The sequence below is a fragment of the Aythya marila genome (assembly GCF_965140915.1).
Source record: "Aythya marila genome assembly, chromosome: 1".
Taxonomy (NCBI): Eukaryota; Metazoa; Chordata; class Aves; order Anseriformes; family Anatidae; genus Aythya; species Aythya marila.
This window is the reverse complement of record NC_139042.1, coordinates 25438754-25465149: the sequence shown is the minus strand read 5'-3', so window position 1 is coordinate 25465149 and position 26396 is coordinate 25438754. Positions and strand designations below refer to the sequence as shown.

General features: G+C 43.0%; 2 protein-coding genes across 3 annotated transcripts in view; one reads left to right on the top strand and one right to left on the bottom strand.

Moving 5' to 3' along the window:
* Positions 1 to 10073, top strand: part of SMAD9 (SMAD family member 9) — a 41089-nt gene extending 31016 nt beyond the window's left edge. For both annotated transcript variants that reach the window (XM_082762757.1, XM_082762756.1), the window contains exon 7: positions 3464 to 10073. In XM_082762757.1, the coding sequence (XP_082618883.1) occupies positions 3464 to 3607 (144 nt within the window). In that variant the 3' untranslated portion in view covers positions 3608 to 10073. The remainder of the gene's footprint in view (positions 1 to 3463) is intronic.
* A 3332-nt stretch (positions 10074 to 13405) lies between these two features.
* On the bottom strand, positions 13406 to 20794 carry RFXAP (regulatory factor X associated protein; the record flags this gene model as incomplete). The annotated part of the gene is made up of 3 exons (XM_082751742.1): positions 13406 to 15509; positions 18558 to 18665; positions 20084 to 20794. The coding sequence occupies 3 exons, from the start codon at positions 20792 to 20794 to the stop codon at positions 15399 to 15401; spliced, it is 930 nt and encodes a 309-aa protein (XP_082607868.1). The 3' UTR covers positions 13406 to 15398.
* Between the last annotated feature and the right edge of the window lie 5602 nt (positions 20795 to 26396).

Here is a 26396-nt window from a genome sequence, read left to right as displayed (position 1 = left end):
TTGAGTATGTCCATTCGTCTTGCAGGTTTGGTTTTATACAAATGACGGAATCGAGCTGATTGAATTCACATCTAGGATACAACAAAAATGCTTGAGGCTCAAGCCCAGTTCCCCTGTATTCTGCAAAGCAGATGAGTAGAGTCCCAGGGAGCTTTCTGGCCCTTACTCTTTCCAGCCATTGTTGGAGACCCATCTGCTTAACTCTCTAAGAGCATTAAGGTGCCTTGTAAGTTCTCCCAAGAGTCCAAACCAAAATCTCCGTGCTTGTGACCATGTTCTTGCTTTGTTCTTGGGAAGGAACTGACATCTTGTTCACACGCAAGCATTAGGGAAAAAAAAAAAAAAAGCAAGCGAGAAACCCAACAAACAACATTTTCTTTAATGGAAGACGTGAATGGGCATGTTTGTAAAGGCAGTGTAGCCAGTTATGCAATATCTTCATTATCTCAGCAACTCAGGGGCAGTCTCTTTGATGTGTTATCTGCCTCCAAGCCCAGCATGGCAGCAGAAGTGGTGGCACTGATGCACTAAGTAACACAGCTGCTGTATTATCACCTTGCTTTGTTGAAACAATAGCAGCCACTATAGTGCCTCAGGCACCAGAAGACCTTTGCAAGGAGTTATTTTGAACCTTTTCCCATGACCTTTGGAAAATGGCTATGCAAATGTCACCCAGACTCTTCCTGGCCTGTAAAAACCCTTTCCTGTACTCAGTCTTCTCAAATTATTTCTCTTCGAAGGTGTGAGCCCTGGTGTGTTTAGTTCAGGGACAGAAATACTCTTGGGCATTGGGCAGAGGAGCATGTTGTCTGTCAGACCCCCAGAAAATGCCACACACCACGAGACCCTAGGTGCAGGGCAGTCCCGTGGCTTCTCCCCAGATTTGTGTCGGGGTGCTGCTGGGCAAGTTGAGCCAAAGGGCTCAGCCCTACACCACCAGTGCTTGAACTACCAGCTGGGAGGCAGGGCTGGGCAGGGACTAAGTCATGAGAAACTTGCCAGAACTCTATCACTCTCTGGAGGCAGGACACAGGACGGGGAAGTGAGGCTCCTGCCCTCTCTGCCACCCCTGGTGTGCCCCTGGAGCAGCTGGGAGGAGCTCAGCCCTCAGGCACATCTGAATGTATCATCGGTGAGAGCAGGTAACAATTTCCATCCACACAGCCCTCCTGATAAACCTAGCAAAACCAGGTTGGCTGTTGTCCCCTCTCCACAGGTGAGACAGCTGAAGCACAAACCAGAGAGACAGAGACCTTCACCAAGCGAAGGACCGAAGGCAGTGCCCTCCCTCCCATGTTCCTGCAGGTTTGGGGGCTGAGGGGCTGACCCAGCACAGCTTGGTCATGTTTCCTAGTGCAAGGCAGCTCAGTGCAGCCCAGCGCAAGGCAGCTTAGCGCTTTGGGACCCTGGCTGTTGCCCATGCAAGGTGGGAAGGGCTGGCAGGAGCAGCAGGCTTCCTCAGCAGGCTTGTCCCATGGTGAAAAGCTCGCTTCTAGACTCCCCCTGTGGGTATTGTTACCCTCTTCCCATCCTCTGTGCAAAACAACAACACAGCTTTGCAGGTTGTTCTCATTTTATTCCCATTTTAGGGGAGCTCCACCTCTGGGTTCACATCAGCCCTGGGGCTGAAGGAAGCTCCCTGCAGCCGGGGAGCCTGTGTGATCTGCTGTGATCTGCTGTGATCTGGGGGAGCACAGGGAGCCTTGCCTCCAGGCATTTCATCTTCCAGCAGCACAGGCAGCAGGGCTGGGGAAGGTGGCTGGAAGTGTTTGGGAGCTGCCAGCAGAGGGAGATGCCCGGCCATCTACACGGACTGCCAGACTCCTCACAATCAGGCAGCAACCTGCAATTCCTATTCCTACAGGTTTTCCGTCCTGTTGTTTGGGGGAGATGCATCAACTCCTCTGACACTTGCCCTTCTGGCCATGTTTTTTCCCTGCAGCTGAGGATTTAAGGCTCTTAACAAAGTCAGAAGCCTGACAGCACTCGAAGAGTGGCATTTTTTGCAAACATTTCCAGAACATTAATCTGAGTTGCCTATGAACACAGGCACTTTCTAGCCTGATAAATGTTGCTCAGGGCAGAAAAATGCTCCCTGATTAAAAGTACTCGTTGGGCTTTGGTGGGTCCATATCTTCATTTTCTGCTCTCTGCCCCTTTTCTCCATTAAGCACAAATGAATTTTATCCAGACCACTTATTATGGCATCTCGTTTTGGTCTTGGTCCTAGTTTTGCAGGTGGGTGTCTAGAGAACTGGTTCCTAGCATCCTCAGTAGTTCGAGTTGTTCAGCACTCTACAATTCAGGTACCTTTGGTAAACATTGGCATTAATATATCTCCATGGCACTCTCTTATGACAAAAATATCACCCCCCTGACTAGCATAACTGTAGGGTTCAGCTTCCCTGGTCAGTGGCCCACAAATACAGAGCCTCATCTTGCAGTGGGACAGCATTTTGCAGATTGCCCTGTGGAGATCTGAGCTCTGTTTTGTGAGACCTCAGGCTCTTCCTTGGATCAGGTCATGTCTCCAGAGCTTTGGTATTGGGCTGAAGAGAGGAGAGCAGGAATTGCTAGGTCAGATGCTGAGTGTTATGACTTCTTTTCTGTAGTTCTGTGCTGATAAAAACATCTGTCTGGTCAAGACCTGTGGCACTTTGTTGACCCCCACAAACTCTTCAGGTAATTTACACAGGTGGCTAAAATCTGCGCCCACTTGAGGCAGGGACTTCTGGTTCTTTTTTCTCCCTGCTAGCATCCCATGCCCACCTTCTGACAGGAGCTCCTTGTCCCTCATCTCCCAGAAAGAGCTGGTGAAATTACTGCAGGATTTCCCACAGCAGACAGCCAGTGTGAAAAAAGGATATGTTCAAGGATATAAAAACTCTGGAAAATGCCTATACATGAGTTAAGTTTAAGGTAAAGGAGGTAGGAGGAACCTTGCTGGAAGCTTCCATAGGCTCAGACAAATACCTAGAACTTTAAGAGTCGCAGACTGGTGGGATGCATCTCTGCTGATAAATGAGGCAGTGCCTGGGATCGTTACCAGTTCCTGCTAAAGTGTTATGACAGGGCCTGGTCTGTGTTTTGTCTGTGCCAGACAGCAGCCTGGCAGATTTTTGTGGGCATGTCTCTGGAGTGCGAGCAGCAGGGACCATTCCCTACAGGCAATCTGCAGGCAGCCAAGCTCAGAACCAGGCCAGTCTGTGCCGGTTGGTCTCAGCACCTGCAAGTGTTGCGAAGCACTTCTAATCCAATAGTATAAAGATCCTGAGAACTAATGGTAATAACCTTAAAAAGGCAAAGTTTTCAGAGAAAATTATCCCCAGGACAAAGCATTATATCCTGGTGACTGGGGTGATGGGCTACCTGCAGTTGTCTTAGACCGACAGCACTGGATTTGTGATTTAATGTTGTATTTTTTTTTAAGGTCTCACTTTTTGGTCCTTTGATGCTTTTATAGGGCTGGGGAGCAGAGTATCACCGCCAAGATGTTACAAGCACACCCTGCTGGATTGAGATCCACCTGCATGGACCATTGCAATGGCTGGATAAGGTGCTGACACAGATGGGCTCACCTCATAACCCCATCTCCTCAGTCTCTTAGGAATCATCTCTAGAAGTCCCTTAGGATGGATGCTATTGCAGGCAGTGGCTTATAGGATTTCCAGTGAACAGAAGCTTCTATATGTAGATGTATGTAGATGTAAATATTCCTATACATAGTCTACTCTCCTATTTTTTTTTTTTCATGATACGTTTTGTGGTTTCTAGTTACTCTGATGCCAGTACAATAAGTTTAGAAATTCAGGTATAGCATATCTGTTCTCTAGTACAAAATAAGCCAAATTCCTGCAAAAGTGTCGAGCAGTTTCTGTGAGCATCTTCATTCCCCAGCCAAGCCAGTAAACGGTGCGAATTCTCAGCACTTTCACGTGGATTCAGAAACCTGGCTGTAGCTGTTCCTAGTAGGTGAAATTCACCCCTCTGCAGGCAACCAAAGTCAGATCTCGGCACCATTTATCTCCATCGTACATCCTAATTTCAGGTCTGAAAGAGGACCTTAAGTGGTGCACAGGACTTACACGTAGAGATGACTTTTTTCCAGTGAATTGAAGGACTAAACAGCAATCCCAGTCTGTCTCCCTACAGCAAAACGTGATGGGACAGCAGATCCTCTGAGGAGCTGAGACCCCTGTCTCCCCTAGGATTTGGCAGGAGGAGAGAGCCCTCGGGATGCCTTCAGCTCTGGAGCCTTATCAGAGCATTCTGGACACACCTGAGTAGCCTGATACTCTTAACACAGTAGTGTATGGTACTGCTGCACTGAAAAGTAACAGGCTCCTAAGAAAAAAAAAAAAAAAAAGAGAATTTGAAATATATGCCTAGAAGTTTAAAATCTAATTAACTTCCAGTACTTTTTTTGCAAAGTACATACATACTTGCATATGTATCCGGCATGTAAACTGAATCCTATCCATTATACAGTATTGATGTAGTTTGTTTTAAAGTTAGGACTAACTGTAGTTAGACTACTGTGCTGATATCAAGGGTACGTCTAAAAGGGACTTGAACTGTGATTCAGAAAAAGGAAATGAAGTGTGCATTAAAGAACTGAGTAATTCGTCTTGGGATGGTCTCTGCATTGGGAACAGGAAGCCCCACGCTCACAAGATGCACTGAGGAGGAGGCGTGAACCAGTCACATCTATTGCCTGTGCTGTGCCAGTCCTCGGGATCTGACTGAAACGCTTGGGTTTGACAGAGGGGGCTTCCCTGTCAGTCACTTCGTACATCCCCATGGATGGTTCCTCATCTTAGATACAGGCTTCATCAGCTGCAGCGGTTTTGCCTCGCCTGCAGGGAGTGGCGAGGCAGTGTAAGCCACGAACAAGCAAAGAGTGAGTCTATGTGCAAACCTTTTATTATTATTTTTTTTAAAATCTCCTTGTCTGTGGTCCTTCTGTAAGCAAGAAAAATTACTGTCCGTACTGTCACTCAGCCAGCCTTTCCAAATGTTCACTTGGTGGCCTTTTCTGAGGAGGCAGGTGAAACCCTACTGTCTTTTGGCGGTCCCTGTTACCTTGCTGAAAGGGTACAGGATTAGCTCCTTCTGGGCCACTGATTTTTATTTTTTTTTTCTGTAAGGGTCAAAAAGAATGGTTACTCAAATCTCACTCTTCCTTAGAACATAGTATATGGAGAAAAAATGTTTTACAGAAAGTTTCTTTTCCTCTCACACAATACCTGGTGCTACGCATTTTACTGCATGATTAGAAGAGGATGCCTGAAATCTTCAGGTCCATCGCATATGCAAACCAAGTAACATTCATTGGAAAGACTTTCTGTGTCTTTTAGATGCTATGTAATACCTGTTCTGAGGCGGTAATCATGAACAGAGAAGAAGAATGAGTAAAACAGAGGGGTTACTTCCTTTGAATGCACCATCAGCTGCCTCCAGCATTGGTAGGGCACAGAAGGATAAGTGATCATTAAGACTGAGCAGTATTGCCAAGTTTTATAGAAAATTTGTAAATGTGAAGAACCCTATTTTGTCACCATTTGCCATCAGTAGTGTCAGTGTGGAATAGGAAAAGCTTTACAGTCTCCTGCAGCAATGAAATCCAGTAATAACGTTACACGGAAACTCCAGGCATGCCATTTACTGCTTAACAGACTAAAGAAAGGCTTGGAAACAGACATTTTCCTCAGCTCTGTCTTCAATCTCCCTGTACTGAGTTGTTGGTAACATTGTTTTCAGTGGTTATTACACCTTTTCTCCAGTAATTTCATTGTGCTTTTCATATTGCTTATCCCTTTGCTTACTTAGCAGCTAAGGACAAATTAAAAATCACTTCTGTCTTCTAGCTCTGCCCTTTATCCTAAATTCATCCTTGCCTTTTAGGCTGAAACCTCCTTCCCTCCTAATATATAGGGAAGCCTATGGGTTGCTTTTAGACATCCCCAGCACTGTCATCTTCCTCCCAGAGAGCAAAGGTGGCCTTGCTAAGGTGCGCCTGCTCTTGAACATCTCCATTTTCCAGTTTCCTGTGATTCTGCAGAAGGAAAATTATGGTTGGTCAGTGGAGAGAAGCAGGTTTTTCTGAGGCATCATTCGTCTTATCATAAGGTGCTTTAGGTTGGTCAAATACACCGCACCCTGAGCATGATTTTGTCTTCCCACTGCATGTAAGGGGAACACATGGTCACAAAATGTGGGCAAGCAGGAGAGGTGGGCCCCTGGGGAGGTGAAACAACTCACAGCCTGGCAGTGATGCTTGCTTAGTAAGTGTTGGTGGTTTTAAATGGAAGTTGGTAAATTCAGAGCAGCTTTTCCTTGCCTGTATTTCTACTTTTTTCTCTAATCCTCATGCAGATAGCCCTTCTGGCTTCACTGCAGCCCACACATTCATCTCATTAAAGGCAGTCACCTAAATATTTCCCTTACTCATAAGGAAAGGAACAGGCATTTCTGGAGCGTGGTTCTCGTGTCCTATTTGAAATGTCTACATTAGGACGAGATGAATCATGTAACTCTGCTAAAAGTTGGATCAAAGCACTGATTCTGGGCAATCAAAGCCAACATCCATCCCAGAGCTGTTAGCCTTTGGGCAAGCTGTTATCACTTTGTGAATGATTTCTGATTTTGGTGGCCTCTAGAGGCTTAGTCCTGACCAGGCTAGCCCCACTGCACGAGCTGCTGTGCAAATAGAGCAGCTGACAGCTCCTTCCCAGGAGAAGGGAAGAGCTCACCATGGGGGAGAAGTAGGAGCAGTGGATGAGGCAAACAAGTAAATAGAAAGATGATCTGCCTAGATGCAGTGATAAAAAGTAAGGCTACTAAACCATTTATTTCCCTTCCTTTTTGATCAAAGTCTGTCTTGGAGTCCTCTCTTGTATACGAATTGAGATAAATTAAAAATTTGTTTTTCTTATAATTTACAGCAAGGCAACTTTGTATCTCGCTGTAACAAGATCCAAATATCTCCTTTTGGAAGGAAATATTTTCTGCTAAAAGATCTTCATGAACCTATCAACCTATATTCAATTTAAAGCCTTTAAATGCACTCATTAATAGTTTTGAGATGGACTTCCTGAGAGATTTAAAACCACTTACGGGGAGACTGCTTAGTTGAAGGCAGCTTTTTTCAAATGTTTTTGCAAGCCATCAACAATCCAAACCCTCTTGAAGGTTTCTGTGGATAAGTACCACGCATCAGCAGGCAGCAATGGGAGTTTGATTGGGTGGTGGCATAAAGCACGTCCATCATGGTACCAGACCACTGGTTTTCCTATTGAGTAGTTGAGAGATGACTGCTTAATTGCTGCCAGTTCTCCAGGAGCACCAGTATTAATGTGCCATTTGCATCCAGAGGTGACCAAAGCAGCTGTGGCACGCTGCATGAAACCATTCAGTGCCGCTGTTGCTGACTGCTCAGGCCCATGACCTTGCCCTGTAACAGGAGATCAGGTACGTTGGAGCAATGGCTGCAGCATTCAGAGGTGCAGCACATGCTTTTTCTCCCCATCAAACCCTTCCTTGCAGACAACCCAGCTGGCTATGCCTGATGGTGATTTCACCCATAGCACATCCAGGCAGCCCCCGTGCTTTGAAGGCTACACTGAGTTGACTTTTCACAAGGGCTCTGCTGTGTGCTTGCTGATATTCCTGTAAAGCCACAAGCATCTTCACTCCTCATCAGTATTTCGTGTTTTGCTACGCTCGGTCTGTGTTAGCAACAAGAAGGGGAACTGTGGCCCCAAGTAAAATCAGCTGGAGTCAAAGAAATTCCTTCCATGTCTCCAGCAAGTGCTGTGCCAAGCTTTTCAACACCCTGAGCAGCCTCTTAAGTGGTTCCTGCTCTGAGCAGGGCATCGGAGTAGATGCCCTGCAGAGATCCCTTCCCGTTTACATTGCTCTGTGGTTCTGTGCAGACACCCAGTGCTAGCAGGCTGCCACAGGCAGGAGCTCTGCTAGCAGAGACGGTGTCAGGATGAAGCATGTTTATTTATCCTCCGCTATTTTTTCACGAGTTCAGTGCAGGACAGAGTTGCTAGGTATTAATGTTCCCTCAGTATAAAATCTGCACTGGAAACACCTCTCACTGTAAACATCATCTCCACTGCACAACTCTTAAAATGGAGCAAATCAGCCATTTGTGTCTAACTTTATCTCATCTGCCCTTGTTCTTCCTCACAAACCTACTGAACACAGCATGCCACGTGTGCTCTCCAAGCCAAAGGTGAGTTCATTGCTCTGGAGAAGCCAGAAGTTACTCGACCATCCAAACCCAAGCCCCTCTAGGTCAGTGTGCTTCTCTGAGGGCATGTAAGAGGTTAGGTCACCATCCATTGAAAAAACGACTGATGGTAGAGTTGGTCCCATCTTGCAGTAGGGAGAGAGATTATGTGAGGCTTTATATCTGTGAACAAAACACTTCTCAACCTGGAGACTTCACTGCAGCCATTGAAAGAGGGCTTCTCCTTGGTGCAGCTCAGGGAGTACCTTGCTGCAAGGCACAGAAAGCCTGAGTGGGCATTTAGTCTTTGTTCAGTGAAAAGAAATCGCTTAGTGTCTCTAATGCAGACTCCTCTGCATGTGCACCAGCACAGGACTTTAGCTTGTACTGATCACCAACTCTCAGGAGCTCCAGAGTGGCCAGGAGTGACCAAGATCCTGTTCCCTCTTCACCTCAGGGCTTTCCAAACAGCTTGCCCGGGGCACCTTATGTTACATTGCCATATTGATGCCACATTTACCTGCCAAGGAGGCGAGATGTCTGAGAGTCCCATCAGGAGGATGCTTCCACTTGTACCCAAGCCATGCTTACAAACTTGGTGCCTGTACAGCTGATGAATTTAAGTTGCAGGCCACGTCTCTTATGCAAGGTAGACATAACCACTAAGTCCTCCAGAGTCAGCTACTCTTCCATTATAGCCAATGTGAACATTTGCAGCTATTTGTGAACGGTTTTTAGATCTTCAGTCATAGTGTTTTTATTATCCATGGATGCTGCTATTTTATATTCCGTGTTAGTCTTCAAATAATATTGCGTATGAATAGCATAGGAAGAAATAGACCTACCAGTTAATAATTTTAAATACAGACCTCATCAGCAAAGAAAAGCTAGAAAAAAAGTTGGTAAAGTCTGACCCCTTGCACTTTCAATGTAGTGAGCACATCATCTGTTTCAAAGTGATTTTTTGATGCTGAAGTGTGTTACATCTTACTAATTCACAGTTATGTCCATGAGATGCTTTGCAAACAGGAGAGCAAGGGAACAAACGTAATGACAAGCAGAGATAATGCACCTCTAGATACATTTTTTTCACTTATTCAAGTAATTGGAGTTCATTTTAATTATTTATAATACTAAGTACGAGTTAAATGTACCACGGTGTATTTTCTACAAGCAATTCAGTGTTAGCAATTTAATCCCTCATTTCAGTATCGCCTCTGCCATTCAAATTGGGCTGAGAAGTGGGACAAAAAAAAACACGAAGAAACAGGCCTTTTTGGGTGGATCGATGAAGCCATCATCTTGCAAGGATGTATGCAACCAAGGGGCCATAATGGTGGATTTGAGCAAGGTCTGTTTTCTTCGTGTTAAATACTAGCTATCACAGTCTGGTGCAAAAAAGGGAAACGTGAAACAAAGATTTAATGGTACCACTTCTGCCTACGAACAATTCTGCCCTCTCTCTTTTCCATCGCAGTCAAGGCAAAACTTCTTCACCACTTGGAAGAAGACAGTAAGTAGTATTCACAGTTAGTGATACTCTGTACAACAGTGTGGATCACTGTGTAAATAATGCTAGCTGGACTCTTGCCTCTTGAGAACAAGAAATCTGAGACACACTTTCAGGAGTCTGTGAGATCAGGGCAGCTCAGAGCCCTCTCATCAGCCCCAGAGTATTCTGCCCTGGCATATCAAGAATACAACTGCTAATCAAGTGGATGATTTCACCAGTATTCCTACTGCTGCGTCTGCTTTGAGGCATCCTGAAGTCAACATATTTAGCCTGATGTTTGAACAGTACACTTTTTAACACACTCCATTTTCTTTGGCTGGAACTATTCTATTGTAAAAGGGATTATTCACGTCTTGTGTTTTACTGTTAATAAAGTATTTCTGATTTAAGAACTTCTCTTGTTCCCTCCTTTTTTCCCCCTCTTTGAAAGAGATTGGCCTCAGCAGTTTGATGACCAGTAACTTTTGAAAGCAGAGCTTTTAGAAAGCCTTTATTCATACAAGTATGTCTTATGAAAGAGGATGAGAATGGGATGCTAAACACTACAAAACAGATTGAAAATTAATATGGCATAAAATCTGCCTGTTACAGTAATAACACGCATACCTCATTAGCTTTCCTGTGGTAGATGTGAAGATGCAACAGGGTGGTTCCACTTACTTTCAGATGAACCCACCCAGACCCTGGCAGGCTTTTAATGAGTAGTAGTGATGCTGCCATGTGACAGAAGCTCTAGCTGTGGGCCAGCAGACCTGCATTACTGGAAGGACAGATTTGTAGTAGTATTTGTAGTAGTGCAGGTCAAGAATCACTCAAGGAAAAAGGTAGGTAGAGTAAGAACGTACGGTTCTTGGTTATAAAAGTCAGGATTTAATCTTCCTTAAACTCAGGATTTGGGTTCTGCAATAGAAGCGTGGGAGTTGGACAGGTAATGGTCTTGGAGCCACGCAGAGACTGCAGGGGTAGCACACTCCCTGAGAGCCCCCTCTGACACTACCTGAACAGGACAGCCCTGTTATCAGCACATCTATTGTCTACACCAGGCTGTGAGGCACTGGAATCACATCATTGCAAGCACAGGACAGCTGAGATGCACATCTCTATGCAGATCTTCAGCATGTTTCATTTGTCCTGAGGTAACTCATTCAGCATTGTCTTAACGCTCCCTGCATCCCTTTTCCACCCCAATGTCTATGCACATCAGCTTTAAGTTTGCCTTGAAGCTAACTTCAGAGTTCTTGAGACATTTAGGTTAGCGTATGAGAAGCAACTGAAATAGAAGCTCTTAAATGCGTCAAAGGAACCTGCCCAATGAAAACATTTAGATAAAACATAGTTCCTAGAATTAGCAGCTCTAAAGAATTGTTTCTAAAACAGTTGCATATTTCTGCAAATAACAATGCATCCGGGGCAAGATCTAGGGGCTGCCTGGTGGATTCACTGCTGAGCTGCTGGAGAAACTCACTGTGTGTGCCTGCATGTTCCAGCAACTGCATTCAGCACAAGCTGCTGTGGAGGACTGAGAGGACCCATTTGTGCTGCACAAGCCTGGGTGAGTGCTATGTGACTATTTGGGTGCTGGTATGTGCATTGCCCTTTGAGCTGTCTGGCCAGCCCACGCTAGTTTTATGTGTGTGGGTCCATCTGTCTGTTAGAAATATGTGCTACGTCTCAGCTACGGCTGAACCTGAGAACACAGACCAGAGGCAGACTCACATCTACCAGGCTGCAATAGGAAGGTCCCCTGGGTCTCAAGATCTGCTGAATTTGGCTGTCTTCTAAGAAATACATGGTCTGCCACAAAACTAGGAATTGTAAATGTGAGTAGTATGCAGTGCCTCTGTCACTGCCCACAGGAAAACTGTAGGGGAAAAAAAAAAAAAAAGTGTGAGCCTTTGGTTAAATCTCATGTGGAAGCAATCCTGGGTAAGGAAATGCATGGGGTATCATTGCACCAAATCAACTAATTTACATTTGGTTAGTTTCCAGAAAGACATCAAAGTTTGATGCACACAGAAAATCCAACAATTGAGTTGCTTGTTCCAGAGGTAAATGATTATCAGGTTTGCCTAGATGTCTCCATCAGATCTACTGCCATAGGGACTTAGAGCTTACTTTAGATCTGAGAGCTGATAAAGTAAAACAAGAATTCTGAGGTGCACACGTGCACTACACTAGATAACAGGTAGCTGATTGGTATGAAGTAATGGCAAAATGCACCTATACAATTTACTACTGACAAGATATTCAGGCATTGCACTGAGCTCCGATTTGCAGATGCTCATACATCTCATAGTTTACGGCAGGCACATGAAAGTTTCCTTGAGATACTGTCGGAAGCAACTGCTGTGAAATCAACACCAGATGTTATTTCTGTAAATTGGGACAGATACCAGAACAAAATAATCATCTGAATATAAATCTCACCCTATAAAGTTATTAGCGTCAACATGACTATAGATTCAACTTTCACCTTCTGCATTTTCTCTTCCACACTGTATTTCCGTTCCTGGTGAAAATGGCCTGCTGCTCAGTGGGGCAGGATACCTAGTGAAAGGACACAGAGGCCAAAGTACCTAGTGCTTCTTGTCTCTGGGTTTTCTCTGATAAGGCTTGTCCTCTCCACTCCCAATACCTCAAGCCTGCTAGCAGCGTCCAAGAGTGAAGCAGTAACCAAAGGAGAGGAAGACACAGCTAGGGACTGCTTATGCCACTCAGGACAAGCACAAGTCCTTGAGACCAGATGGGATGCAATCACAGGTGCTGTAGGAGCTGGACAGTATCACTGCATGGCCTCCCTCAACCATTTCTGAAAGGTCATGGTGACCAGAGGAGGTTCCTTATCTCTAAAAAAGATTACACTTGTCCTCAATGAGGGAAGGAAGAGAATCTAGAAAAGTACACTCTGCTGTCTCATCTCAATTCCTGGAAAGGCTACGGGGCAAATCCTCCTCTAAGCCATTTCCAAGCCCATACAGGATGAGAGAGGGTCTGGGAACAGCCAGCAACAAACTACCACAGGCAAGTGACAGCCAACCAACCTGGATGCCTTCCACAACACAATGCCTGGCTCCATGGACAAGAGAGGAGCAAACAATGTTTACTTTGACTTTTGCAAGGTCTTTGACTTGACGTCCTGGAATATCCATATACCCAAACTCGTGATGCATGGACTGGATAAAAGGATGCTGAAGGGAGTTAAATTCACAGACAATTTTCTGTTTCAAAACCTCCAGGGTGATCAAACACCACAAAGAGGCTACAAAAATTCTGCCCTTGGACATGTTCAAACCTCTGCTGGGGACCCATTTCCAGAGGGCAGTTGAACTACAGTCCACTGGAGGTCCCTTCCAACCCATATAATTCTACAGTGAGACTAACAGAAACTACACATTTCACAGTGACTCATACCTTGCTGGTGAACTCTACCTTTCATTCCAGGGACTCGTATGTTTTAGAAATCTAAAAATATGCAAAAAAAACCCAACAACTTACACCTCAGATGTCATTTCAAATCAGGCCATTAATATTTTGTTGCAGAAGAACAATTATGCTCTCTTCAGCAAAAGCCTGATATCAGTACAGCACATCTTCCTGTCTGCTAAAGGAAGCACATTTTCTTAAAACACAAAGGATGTGTTTTCCTATTTTGTTAGTGAAAAGCAAACCTTTATCATTTTTCCAAGTAGTTGTTAAGAAATGCATCAGAGAAAAAGTGTAAAAAAGTAGAAAAAATAACTTGAGTACATCTAGACGAAAAAAACACAGGTAAGGACTCCAAATATTACAAATTACAAATATCCTTGCAAAAGAAGAACTGAAACAAACTTCTTGAGAATTTAAAAATAACAAGCGTTATGTTAAAATAAGAACAGAAATGGGAAAGCTACAGAAGAAAAACAACTACCACTGAAACTGGTAAAGGCCAGACTGGGTACCTGGAATTGCTTCATTCTTTTCAAAACATTTAATCAGAGCTGTTTGCCTAAATGCTTTCATGAGCTGACCATCTGAAATAAAACCAAAATACTTCCTCCTCTAACTTCAGCCCATTACGTTTTTGCATGTATTCTGATGTACTGAAAAAAAAGTAATTTCATTTTGCTTGAAGCAAAAGTAACTTTTTCTGTGTCATAAGAGTCTGGGAAAACAGAGGTTTTAATGTCACCTACCTAGAGCTTGCCATTTTAATATAGAAATAAACAACAAAGCAACATACAAATGGAACAGAACAAAAAAAAATAGTTTTCTTTAAAAAAAGACACAGATTTACTCAAACACTTACTGGTCCAGAGCTGTTGGTACAAATTTTTTAGATCTCTTTTAAAAAAAGAACAGCTTGCACAATACTAAATACAAGAAATCCCTACTGAACAATTTCTATACATACACAAAGCACAGCTTACAAAATGTGTAACACTAACAAACACTCCTGAACAGATACTATTCAGCAGATCAAACTGCTGCAATATCCAAGTAGTACTTTAAGAAGCATCTCCACCATTCAGACAACCTCTGTTAGGAAATGTGGTTTAATACAAAACTCTGATTTAAAGACAAAATTTGGGATTCAACATTTACATAATACAGCATTTGGATTTTAACCAAATCAATTTTAAGTTCATCTGAATCAGCTGAAAACCTGAGAAATCCAGCACTTGAGCTGATTTGGTATCTGTTGTTTTGATCAAATAATTTTAACTGTACTTTTTTGGAAGAGAGTATGAAAAAGAAACAAATGCACAACTGCATTTTACATTTTGGATGCATTTGCTCTTAAAAACCTTAAGCATTTGAGTTAAAAACTCCAATCTTATTCACTCACAGATAAGAATATCGCTCATTTTTACATAAGTTGTGATACATGATTTCATGTGTAACATGTTGGACCTTGTTTTGTGTAGTTATTTCTAAGCACCAACTCTCCACTGCATACGTTCCACCTCTAAATCTTCTTAAAAGTACTTTGCTGTTTCTCCGTTTTGGAGATTTTTAACACAAATTCCTTTATGTGCATTGTACAGAGAGTGAAGCATTTCAAACCTAAGCAACTTGGAAATAATGAATATATGGCAGGAGGATCACTCAGCTTGGACTTTTCTGAGCCACTGCTGGACTTCTTGATGGCACGTTGTCTTTAGTGCAAGATTCTACTGGACATAAGCTTCTCATATCCCTGAGGAATTACTGTTAGATCATGCCACGGGACTGGCTCAAAGGGGACTTTTTATTTCACAACTTCCATAGAAAGTAACCGACTTCCTTCAATGATTGTCATCAAAGAGTGACTTGTTTAACAGTAAACTTTTACATAGAAAAATGTTAATTTAGTGGAAGACTTTGGTAGGAAAAGGGTGTACAGCTAAGTATTACTGATATAAACAAATTTTCACTTAAAAAAAACAAACATTACAATGAATTTTTATAAAGAATCAAAAAATAGACTCGTCCAGATTTGCTGACAAGTTTGCAGACACCCAAGCAGCTCAAAACCTCAAAAGTGCAAAGAAGAGACAAATAAAACACAGAACAGCAGCAACTTCTCATTTCCTTTTAACACTGAGATTCTCTATATTTAAATAAAATATACACATCCTAATCCTCCTTCAGCACCAGACTCATTTGCAGGTCACTGATCTGTTCTGATTATCCAGGTGCTCCTTGAAACTGCTGCTGCCGTTGCTCCAAAGCCTGTTGACTTAACAGCTGCTGTTGTTTCTGTAAGAACTGCACGACTTCTGGACTTCTCAGTAGGGACTGCAAGAAAGAGAAAGGGGACTTTAAGTAACTCAGATAATTTAAATTATCTGCCATAGTGATAAAATACAAAGCAAGCTCACGAAAAACATCTCAAAACCATTTCAGGACATCAGCTGGTAACCACAACCAGTGTTAATGCACATTCTAAAAGCAGATTCAGAACCTAAGGAACAAGTGATATTGCCTAAACCATACAAAACAGCAAACAGTAGTAATCTACGGACACTGAGAACAATGTCAGCCTCAACTAAGCTTCAGTTTTGAGCCAAATTCCCAATTCCCTACTACAGACAGTACTTCTGAGCTGCAATAAATATAAATTAAATATTGTAATTCTGTAGCAAAGCTAAACTTCACCGAGCATTCCGTAATTTTTCAACATTTCTCAAAAAAAGTAGTCCAGCCACAAGGAATGTATTAAAAAGAAACAAACAAACAAACAAACAACCTGCCTTCAGTCAGAAGACAGTTTGAGATACTCTTACATCGTATCACCTATCCTAGAATAGGAAAGCTCATTAGGAACAGATAAGACAAAAGCATATGAAAACTTTCACTACTCAGAGACAATGAAACCGCTTGTCACTGAATGTGAAATTTTAAGAATAAACTCCTTTTTAAAAGGCAGATTAAATGAATGAATAGAGTAGAGTGAATGAGTAGAAATTTGCTAAAATAGAAAGTGAAATGAGGAAAAAAAAAAAGCCCAAGGATGCAGACTGACATTTGCCAGCAGTATTGCGTAAACTGGCCCAAACATCTGCAGTCTGCCATCCAATTTGAACTGTTCATTCTCATTCCTGCAAGGTGGCAGCACAACCATTTGTAAGGTCAAATGGCAAATGAGGTGGAAAATGGATCAAAAGTCACTGCAGAAAAAAAGTGATTTTTAGCTGAATTAATTCCCTAGACTGGTTGTTCATTGTGCAGTCACTTCACTAAGGCAACCAAAGAGGTGCTACAACTCTGCAATTCAGATTCACACTGAAAAGGACCTGCAGCTTCCAAGAAAGGGTCGGAACTTTGTGCTGTTAGGAGGCAATTCTGCAGAGATTATTACTGAAAAAAAAAAAAAGTAAATTTTGCATACAGCTTCAACCTAGAGCTGAATAGGTCAGACTACAAACAACAAGCCGTCTCACTGAACAGACACACAGCCTGCTTTTCTGTAGCTTACATTTGCTTCCTCAAGTCACTTCACTGCACAGGGTACTTCTCAGTAAGAATTCCTTTATTTACTGCTGTTTTATGACATTTTATCCTCCCTGGCTGGAGGATAAAGCCAGAGGCCAGCTCCTCTTTGAGAACCTTGTGGCTTCTCAGCCTCCCACCTCTGCTTTCTACCTCTCCATCCAGGGCAAGCTGCACATTCAGGCACAAAGGGGCTGCCAAAAAAGCCCAGCCTCTCCTGACAGAGATGAACACAACATGCAAGAAACTTAGGAGCAAGCACAAAGGACTTTGCTCTTCCAAATGATAAACCTGTGGGCAGCTACCACTGACATGCAGTAACTTTCAGATGCCCAACATAAGGTACGAGAAGCCTCAAATGTGAGAGGTCACAAGTGTTTTTTTCCTGGTCACTGCATGTCCTTTAGGCCTGGTGTTGTGCAGATACACGTAAAGCAAAGAATAAATAATAGAAGGAATAATGCTGACCAACTGAAGCTGAGTCAGAGCAGAGAGAGAAAGAAGAAACAGATCAGTCTTAATCTCATTTCCCCAGAAAAATGTAAAGAAACCTTAATCCTCAAAGAGCCTCGACAGAACTCTGTTCACAAAGCTCTCAACATCTATTTATTCCAAGAGTTTTTGGTTGATATACCAGAAAAAAATGTTTCATTAATAAAAATCTGTAAAATTTCATTAAAAGTCACATGAATACAAACAGACAGGAAAGGGAATAACAATTTAGTAATCAGGGCATAACGAACAACACATGATGAGGAAAATAAAGTTAACAGTTCAACTGAAGAGCTACAGATACTCCCCTAAGTTTTAGAAATAACCATCAGATACGTTCATCTGATATTCTCCAAATATTAAGAATTCATCCAAGAAAATAAGTCTGTACAGCTGTATACTTAAGACTTCTATGATGCTTCCTTACAGACTTCAAATTTGAGCCTGCTGGAGTTCAAGAAGCATTTGGACAAGGCTCTCAGAAACATGGGCTGATTTTTGGGTGGTCCTTTGGGGACTCAGGTGCTGGACTTGATTATCTTTGTAGGTCCCTTCCAACTTGGGATAATCTATGATTCTCTGAAACTTCTGAACAAGCACTACCACACTTTAATGGTAATTGTTAAATTGCTTTGCACAGATAACAGGGAGCAGTCAAACAGTTCTATTAGTTTCCGGAGGAAGGAAATTGTAAAAAACAAATAAACAAAAAACAAACAACAATGAAGTAGAAAGAATTGCAATGAAGCATCATCCCAAGCAATGGTAAGGACTGCATTATTACTGTTCATTAGACTCAGTTATTGCCATGTACTTAAAGGAGCAACAGAAGCAACACAAAATTTACAGCATAAGTCATTCATGCAGTCTACAAATAGCACACATAGTACTATTTCCATTCAGTTTTTTACCAGCAAATATATATGCAATTTTAAGTGTGGTATCATAATAAGCCTACAACTTTTAAAACACACTATAGTAATTAAAGTTTACAGAAGACCTGAAGCCCATGCACTGTTGTGTCAGAAGCTTTACAGAAAAGTCCAGCTAATGTGTTTAAAACATCTCAGTTATATTTTAAGTACTCTTTACCCTAATGAAACAACTACACCTATTTAGTACTACCAAAATATTCAACTTCGGTTAACATGGCAACCACCAATAAACTCCGTCCCCTTTGTATTCTTCATGCAGAAGCAGAGACATACACGTACACCTGAAATGCAGCATATTTCAAATCTACATGCACATACTGTGTATGATCACTGAACTGATGTTCACCTTTCAGAAGGGCAACAGCTAAACATTGCTGCACTGCCTTTATTTATTTGAGTTCAAGACCTCCAAGAAAACAAAACTTACCAGTCTCTTTTTATTCAAGACTTGTTCTAGAAGAGTAGGTCTTGCTGGGCGATCTCCAATGGAGCCGGTTCTCTGTTTTGTAACAGAAACTGAACCTTCAACACAATCCTATTAAAGAAAAAAAAAATAATAGAAAAGTGAGGCTGTAAAACCTGGTGTCATACACTTACTTTTTACCACCAGAGTAGGATCCTAAAAGAATCTGCACTATTAATCTGCAGAGGAAAATAACAGCACTAGAACGGGTATGTATTTATTCAAGAACCAGCCTGTTTTCCTTCCCACATTATTTTCCTTATGCCATCACTCACAGTGAATGCAACTCCAGCAACGTGGCTGAGTTAGCCTTCTAAATTGCAAACCTAACCAAGTTACCATGGCCAGCTAATGTCTTGAATTTATTTGATTGCATTTCTAAAGAGTAAACTAATTCAAAACACCTCAGCCTATAGTTTGCATAAGTGAATTATATTTAGCATTTGCAATCAGGTGGGAATGACAATATTCTTCACTGCAAAATAGAACAGGCCAGAATACTTGTATGAACTTGTCAAAGCCGCAGACAAGAGACAATAAGATCCGTATGCTTTTTGTTTGTTCTGTTCCCTGTACAAACACCACTCGTGAATTAGGCTGTCTTCTAAACAATGTAGCCCTGTGATTTTCTGTTAAGAAAACATTCATGTTTTGGAAAACTTCAATCATCATGCTACCCCGTGTTTATAAAATTCACAGGTTACTGACACTCTGACTCAAGCTGTTTGCCAAGACCCCAAAACACACTATCAGCACTGCAAAAAGGCACACCCACTTTATCACTAACTATCCTGCTTTCTTCTGCAAGTTCAGGCCTTAATTTCGACTACTGCATGTTAGTTTCAACGTTACTCAAGTGGGAAAAGCAAGCCCTCTCTTTTCCAACACACAGTCATCACTACTTTATGTTACAGATCAAAAAAACTTAACGTGTCGCTACATGTTAATACTGCAACTGTACCATAACATCCCCTTTTCTGAGCTATAGCAAGTATTTGTGTAGTCACATCATGAACTGTCTATGCTGAATTATTAGGAAATTAAGAGAGAGCAGAGGAAATCACACCAGTATGTAAATCTAGAGTTCACCCATGTCTTTATGTTCACCCAGTATTTTTGTTAGTTGCTCTGCAGTTACATGAGGTCCCTGGTTGTAATCACACAGCTCCACAGACAGCTGTGCTGACACAAAAAGGCCACTTGTAGCAGGAGCGTCTGTGCCAGGTAAGCAGCTTTTTTTTTCTTCTGACAACCACTGTCCCACGCTTGTCCCCTCAGCCTCAAACAAGCCGGTGCCTTCAGAAGTAAAACCATTCCGCTCTCTTTTCAGGTCTGAATACAAAATCTTAAACGCTTTCTAACTCATTAGTGAAAACTATCATCAGAAGCAGCGCTGCCTCGACTGAATCACAAACCAATAATCAGAACTATCAAAAAACCTGAACCCCAACACCAAGCCTTCCCCGGAGCCCCCCCCCCCCGTGCCTCACCTCAGCCCGGGGGCCGCCCCCTGCCCCGCCGCCTCCTCCTCCTCCTCCTCCTCCTCCTCCTCCGCCGCCCCCCAGGGCCTGGTCGCTCTTCTTGCGCTTGTACTTGTCCTTGTACATCTTGTTGCGGTGCCGCTTGCACATCCAGGGCTTGCGCTGCTTCGCCACCTGCGTGGTGGTCTCGCTGCAGCCCTGGTAGGTGCAGCTCTTGCAGTCGCCGCCCGCCGCCGCCGCCGCCGCCTCGCCGCTGGAGGAGGAGGAGGAGGAGGAGGAGGCGGTGGCCGCCGCCGCTGCTGCCGCCGCCGCCGCCTCCTCGTCGTCCATCTCCTCCGGGCTGGCCGTGCTCTCGCCGCCCGCCGCCTCCTCCCCCGCCTCAGCCTCGCCGGGACCCAGCTCGTAGAACAACATGAGGCCGCCCGCACCGGGGGCAGGCTGCGGCGGCAGCACCCCCCCTCCAGCCGCCGCCGCCGCCGCCTCCTCCTCGCCGCCGCACGGCTGCATCACGAGCAGCGCCAGCTGCGGCGGCGAGGAGGAGGAGGAGGAGGAGGAGGAGGCGGAGGAGGAAGGGGGAGCGGCGGCGGGGCTGGCCCGCAGGGCGCCGGTCACCGGGCAGCGAGGCCGCCGCGAGCAGCAGCCGCCGCCGCCGCCCCGCGGTCGCCGCGCAGGCGTGGCCGGGCCGCGCAGGCGCCCCGGTGGGCAGGCGGCGGGCGCCATCTTGTCGTGGGGTGGGGAAGGCGGCCTGGCCCCGCAGGGGGGTTTCTCGGTTCTGAGGGGGAAGAGTGCCCGCCTGAGCTGCTGTCGTGTGACATATGTGGTGGTAGCTGTCTGGCCCAACATGTCCTGACACATATACCATCCCTATGCTATCCCATCTATTCGTGCCACCAGTGAGAGTGGGACCCAAGGGTGCCATTTGCATCCCCTCCTGCTCAGCCTCCTTATGACCACTGATCTATTGCATTTGTATCTTTCATCTCCCTGCTACTTGCCCTTTCGTTCATTGTTTCAGGTATTCACTCTCACCTTGGCTCACATCAACAGGACACCTTGGATACATTTTACCTATTAAAGGGTTCGTCTGAGCAGCATTGTTCACCCAATTCATCCCATTACAAATACATTCCCCCTAAGTAAACACCTTTATTCTGCCATGTAAATTAATCCTGTGTCCATAATCTCAGCCATCATTTAATTCCTCAATCCATCTTTTTTTTTTTTTTCTCTGAAAAAAATCTTCATTTTATTCCAACAAAAAAGGACTCGTAACTATTGCGCCTACCTTCCGTTCTCCTTCCACTTCATCCGTCTGTATCACAGGCACTGAATTGTCCCAACTCCCACCAAGAGGTTACACTAACCTTCTCCGTGACCATCTGCTGTTGGCTCCCCCTTCATTTTTATTACCTCCTTTCCCCATGAGTTTAGCCTTTCTTGTTGTACGGGTAGGTTCATCCTATATTAAAGAAACAGTGTTGACCCCGTTTGTTCTCTGGTAATTACCACAGATCCCCTCTCCTGTCATTAAGGTAAATGATTGTGCTGTTTACAGTTGTAGCCATTCACTTTCACCCTTGACCATGCCTAGTACAGTTCTCCCTCATTTATCAAAATAGCTAATCACATGATATAGCCCCAGACAATTAACTGAGTACTTTATCCTTGTCACCTTTGACCCACCACTCACCTTTAAAATTAGCAAAATAATTCCCTGCCTTAGTGCTGTTTAAACTAAAATTGCAGACTATTTCTTTTTCGACAGTGGAGATGCTCCCGACATCTGCCCCTGTTTTTATTTCATCCCTGATACAGACACAGAGGACTCACCAGAGCCTCTCTTTAGGTCTTGCATCTGTGTTGGTAATGGAGCATGTAAAACTCACATGGAGTCTTGTTATCCTGCCTCTTACCTCTTTAGACAGTGAGCTCCTTGGAGCAGAGGGTACCAGTAAATGTTTAGAATTTTTCTCATTACAGCTCCACTGAAGTAATTTTGTTGATTTCTTTCAATTGGAACACATCTTGAAGGAACGCCTGTTTAAAATTCTCAGTGCCCCTGACATTAATTAAAATAAAATCAAAAGTAATAATGAACCCAAAATAAAAGCATTTCTCTCTACCCACACTACCTCTACACATCCACACTATAAGTAATTAAAATGCAAATAAGAAACTGGAAGCTGATACCTTTAAAATTACAGGAGGAAGAGTTACTTGTACCTTCCTCACCGCTTCTCTGAAATCCCACTGGGACAGCTAGGTTTTGGCACAGGCCAGTAAGACCAGTAGATTTAAGCAGTTTGAGGCTAGAGGAGAAAATTATTTCCAGAATGAAGGCTTCCATGAAAATGCCCTTCTGAAAACTGCCTCTTTTTTTGATTCATTTGGATTCTGCCTCAGACACACTGGTAACATTTGGGAATCTCATTGGAGAGGGTGCTCATTGGAGCTCCTTAGTTCTCTTTTTTCTCATATGAGGAGAAAAGAACAACAACAACAACAAATCAGAAAGCTGATAATACCTTACAAAAATATTAAGGGGGCTAATTAATCAGAAAATTGATTTGATATTTAATGAAGCTGTTACTGGACCGCAGTATAAGGTATTACCCAATTCTCTTCACCACAGAACCTTGTCATCTGCTTGCTTGAGGGCATGGAAACATAAACAGGAATTAAATTAGCAGCAACTAACAAATGAAGCTCTTCTTAAAAAAGCTGTCATTGATGCTTTTTTTCTGCCTGGTTTGCTCAGAAAAGACAAATATCATGATGGAAAGCAAAGCAAAGTGTAAGCTCCCATGGGCTGCACTTCCATCTCTGGCATTCCAGCTCTTGGGGAAGGAAGGTCATGTTTTGAGCATTTTGTAACCGGTCTGTACATCATTGCTGGCCAGCCAGGAGCGGCTGCATCATGTTTTGCCTTCCCAGGTATAATTAAAAGGAGATGCCATATGTGATTATTGAAATCTAATAGTTCATTTGTCCTTTGGCTGACGCCTTGTTGTTTAAATAGATTCTGTAATTTTCTGTTGTCTCGTTTGTGCTTGGGAAATAGTTCATTTTAATGCTCTAGCTTTCTGTGCCAGTTCTTAGTATGTGGTTCGTAATTGTCTCAGGAAGAAACATGTATTAAAAAAAACAACAACAACAACAACATACAATAGTACTAATGAGTATAGCTGCAGTAATATTTTCAAATTCTGGAAGTTATTTCTGCATGTTTCTATGAGTGATGTTATGAATTCAGTTCACTCAATGGCCACTTACGTATCTATCTATATTTTACACAAAAATGCATTTGCCTTTATCTTTAAGAGCACAGGCCATATTAAGAACTTCTGTGAGAAGTGGAACCATGACATTCATGCATCCAGTGTTGAGATATCCTTACAAAGAAAACATAATCTAAATGCAAATCATCTTGTAACCTTATTGCTTGGTTATAAAATGAAAAGGTCAAGTCAAGGAGAGCATTTGAATTTTTAAAACAGCTTTGAAAGGTACTTGAAAGATACAAGGGAATGAGGAGTTCTTGAGGAAGCTGAGAACTAACCATTTTTGAAGCACATCTCTTTGGGAACACTTCATTTGATGAGGGAATCAAAATGTGAGTATATAGGTAAGAGATTTTTCTTCTTTATTGCACCTTGTACTGCTTAGCAACTTCTCCATTTATTCCTCCCACTTGCTCTTGGGTTCAGGTCAAATTGCAAATCATGGAAAGGTACAGAAACTCAGCAACATCAAAACAGCTTTTCCCTTAAAGGAAGACAAAGTGCGGAGTGATCATTATGCTCACTGATACTAACTTCCAGACAACAATGAATGCTGAGCTCTTTCCACCAAAAACAAAGCAAGTGTTGCTACTGTTAGCAGTTTGTTAAAACTTGTTTTTCAGATAAGTTTAAAAAACTTTGATTCCGATTTTATCAAATATTGTAAATATCCCTTTTCACACTGTTCCAGGTGTCTCTGTTTCCCAACAATACTAAGAAGTCAGAAGCATATCAGCCTGTATGAATTACAGATGGATTTATTTTTGCAAATGAGAAATCTAAAAATAAACATATACACAAATAGAAATTTGACTTGAATTATGGATATATATTCTGTTTGGATGTATGTACGTATGATGTAAAATGGTCATCAGAAATGGGTTTCTTTCTGCAGGTCCATCTCATTTTGTGTGGTTACCTTTGTCTTAAGACAGCAGGTAAATAAGTTTGCTGAAAGTAAGCCTGCCTTTTCATTTATTTCCTTTTAATTCAAAGTAAATTAACCAATTTACAAATCACAGAATCACGGCATGGCTGAAATTGGAAGGCACCTCTGGAGGCCCCTGGTGCCAGCCCTGCCCAAGCAGGGACACCCAGAGCAGGCTGCCCAGGCCCACGTCCAGGCGGCTTTTGGAGCTCCCCAAGGAGGAGACCCCACAGCCTCTCTGGGCAGCCTGTGCCAGGGCTCCGTCACCCGCCCAGCACAGCAGTGCTGCCTGGTGCTCAGAGGGAGCCTCCTGGGTGCCCGGCTGTGCCCATGGCCTCGTGTCCTGGTACTGGGCACCACTGAGCAGAGCCTGGCTCTGTCTCCTTTGCATCCCTTCAGGGACTTACAGACATGGATGAGATCTCCTCTGAGCCTTCTCTTCTCCAGGCTCAGCAGTCCTGGCTCTCCCAGCCTTTTCTCACAGGAGAAGTGCTCCAGTCCTGTGACCATCTTGGTGGCCTTCTGCTGGACTCTCTCCAGTATATCCATGTCTCTCTTTTACTGGGGGGACCAGAACTATATGCAGTATTCCAGGTGTAGCCTCAGAAGTGCTGAGTAGAGGGGAAGAATCACCCCTCTTGATTTGCTGATGACACTTTGCCTAATGGAGCCAAGAATACCATTAGCTTTCTTAGTAGCAAGGCTACATTGCTGACTCATGTTCATCTTGGTGTCTATCTAGGTCCTTTTCTGCAGAGTTGCTTTCCAGCTGGGTGACCCCCAGCACAAAAATCACATCCACCATATAATAAAACCAAAATACTGCTGAATAAAGATGTGCAAGACAGGATTTAGAATATGTCTTGAATCTCTTCCTGGACATTTATTAGCCCCTGTGATCTCAATAGCTTTAATTACTAGAACATTTCTAAATTGCAGAACAGTGTTTCTTTGATGACGATTTCAGTTGCTGAAGTAGACCTTATCTGGAGGTCATTTTATTAGTCTAGGCAATTTCCATTTGCAGTGAATGGATGGTTGATTATTACTTTTAGCACAAGAGCAAATCAGCGTCATACTGCATGTTCTCCCACCATGCAGAACCAGCACCTTTGAATGCATCCTGCAAAGTCTTCAGTTCCATGTGAGTCGTGATACACTCCTTTGTGGTGTGGAGTAGGAATCACCTTGGCAAAGGTCAGTATCTGCTAATTCTAGTTAACATTGTTTCACAGATTGATTCCTTCTCATTCTAAATCATTTGATTCAAGCCTATTTTAAAATAACATGACAGATCTCTCTCCTTATAGCCAAGAAAGAGTGAATAACAGAGAACAAAATTACTTACAGTAGTAAAAGTAGTCATAATCACTCTGCTTAATGAAGCAGCAAGCATAAATAATGGAACACATTTAGGAAAAAAAAAAAGTAATTAGCTCAATTTCATGCTATGAAACTTTCTGTTCCTTGTACAAACAGGGAGAGCCTTGCTTATTGAGGAAGTTAAAACTAGATGGAAGCAAAGCTCTAGATAAGGGAAGCAATCCTCTGTTGGCAGGGAAATATGTCCAATCAGCTGCACTGTCCATTGCTAACATCTGTGACTGCCAAGTATAGGAAACACGTACCTGTCTCTGAATTTCAGCATCTTTCTCTTGCTAACTTTTTTTTTTTTTTTTTTTTTCTTTAGCACTGACATTATTTCATGATCTAAAAGAGTCACACCTTGGGGTCACTCCTACCTTAGAGTAACTCACACAGGTTTTGTTCTGAGGAGTCTTTTCTCACTTTGATCAATCAGTGAAGTATTTCCTGAATAGTTTTCATAAGGTTTTACATATGCAAAAGTTGGAAGATACACTTCTTCTGGCATAGTTATCTTGGCAGCAAAATTTATATTTTCTATTTTTGGCCTAATGCCACACAGTTCTCACCACAAGTTTCTGAAAGTGTCTTGTTATTCTGAAAGATTTATTTCACACTTGAGAGTTCCCTTCATGGGTGGCTCTAACCCATTAACAGGAAGTTCTTTACATGAACTGGAGTTATTTTTACACACTTTTTTATCACTTTGTTGAAGCTGTGAAATAGCAACTTGGCAAATTCTTCTACA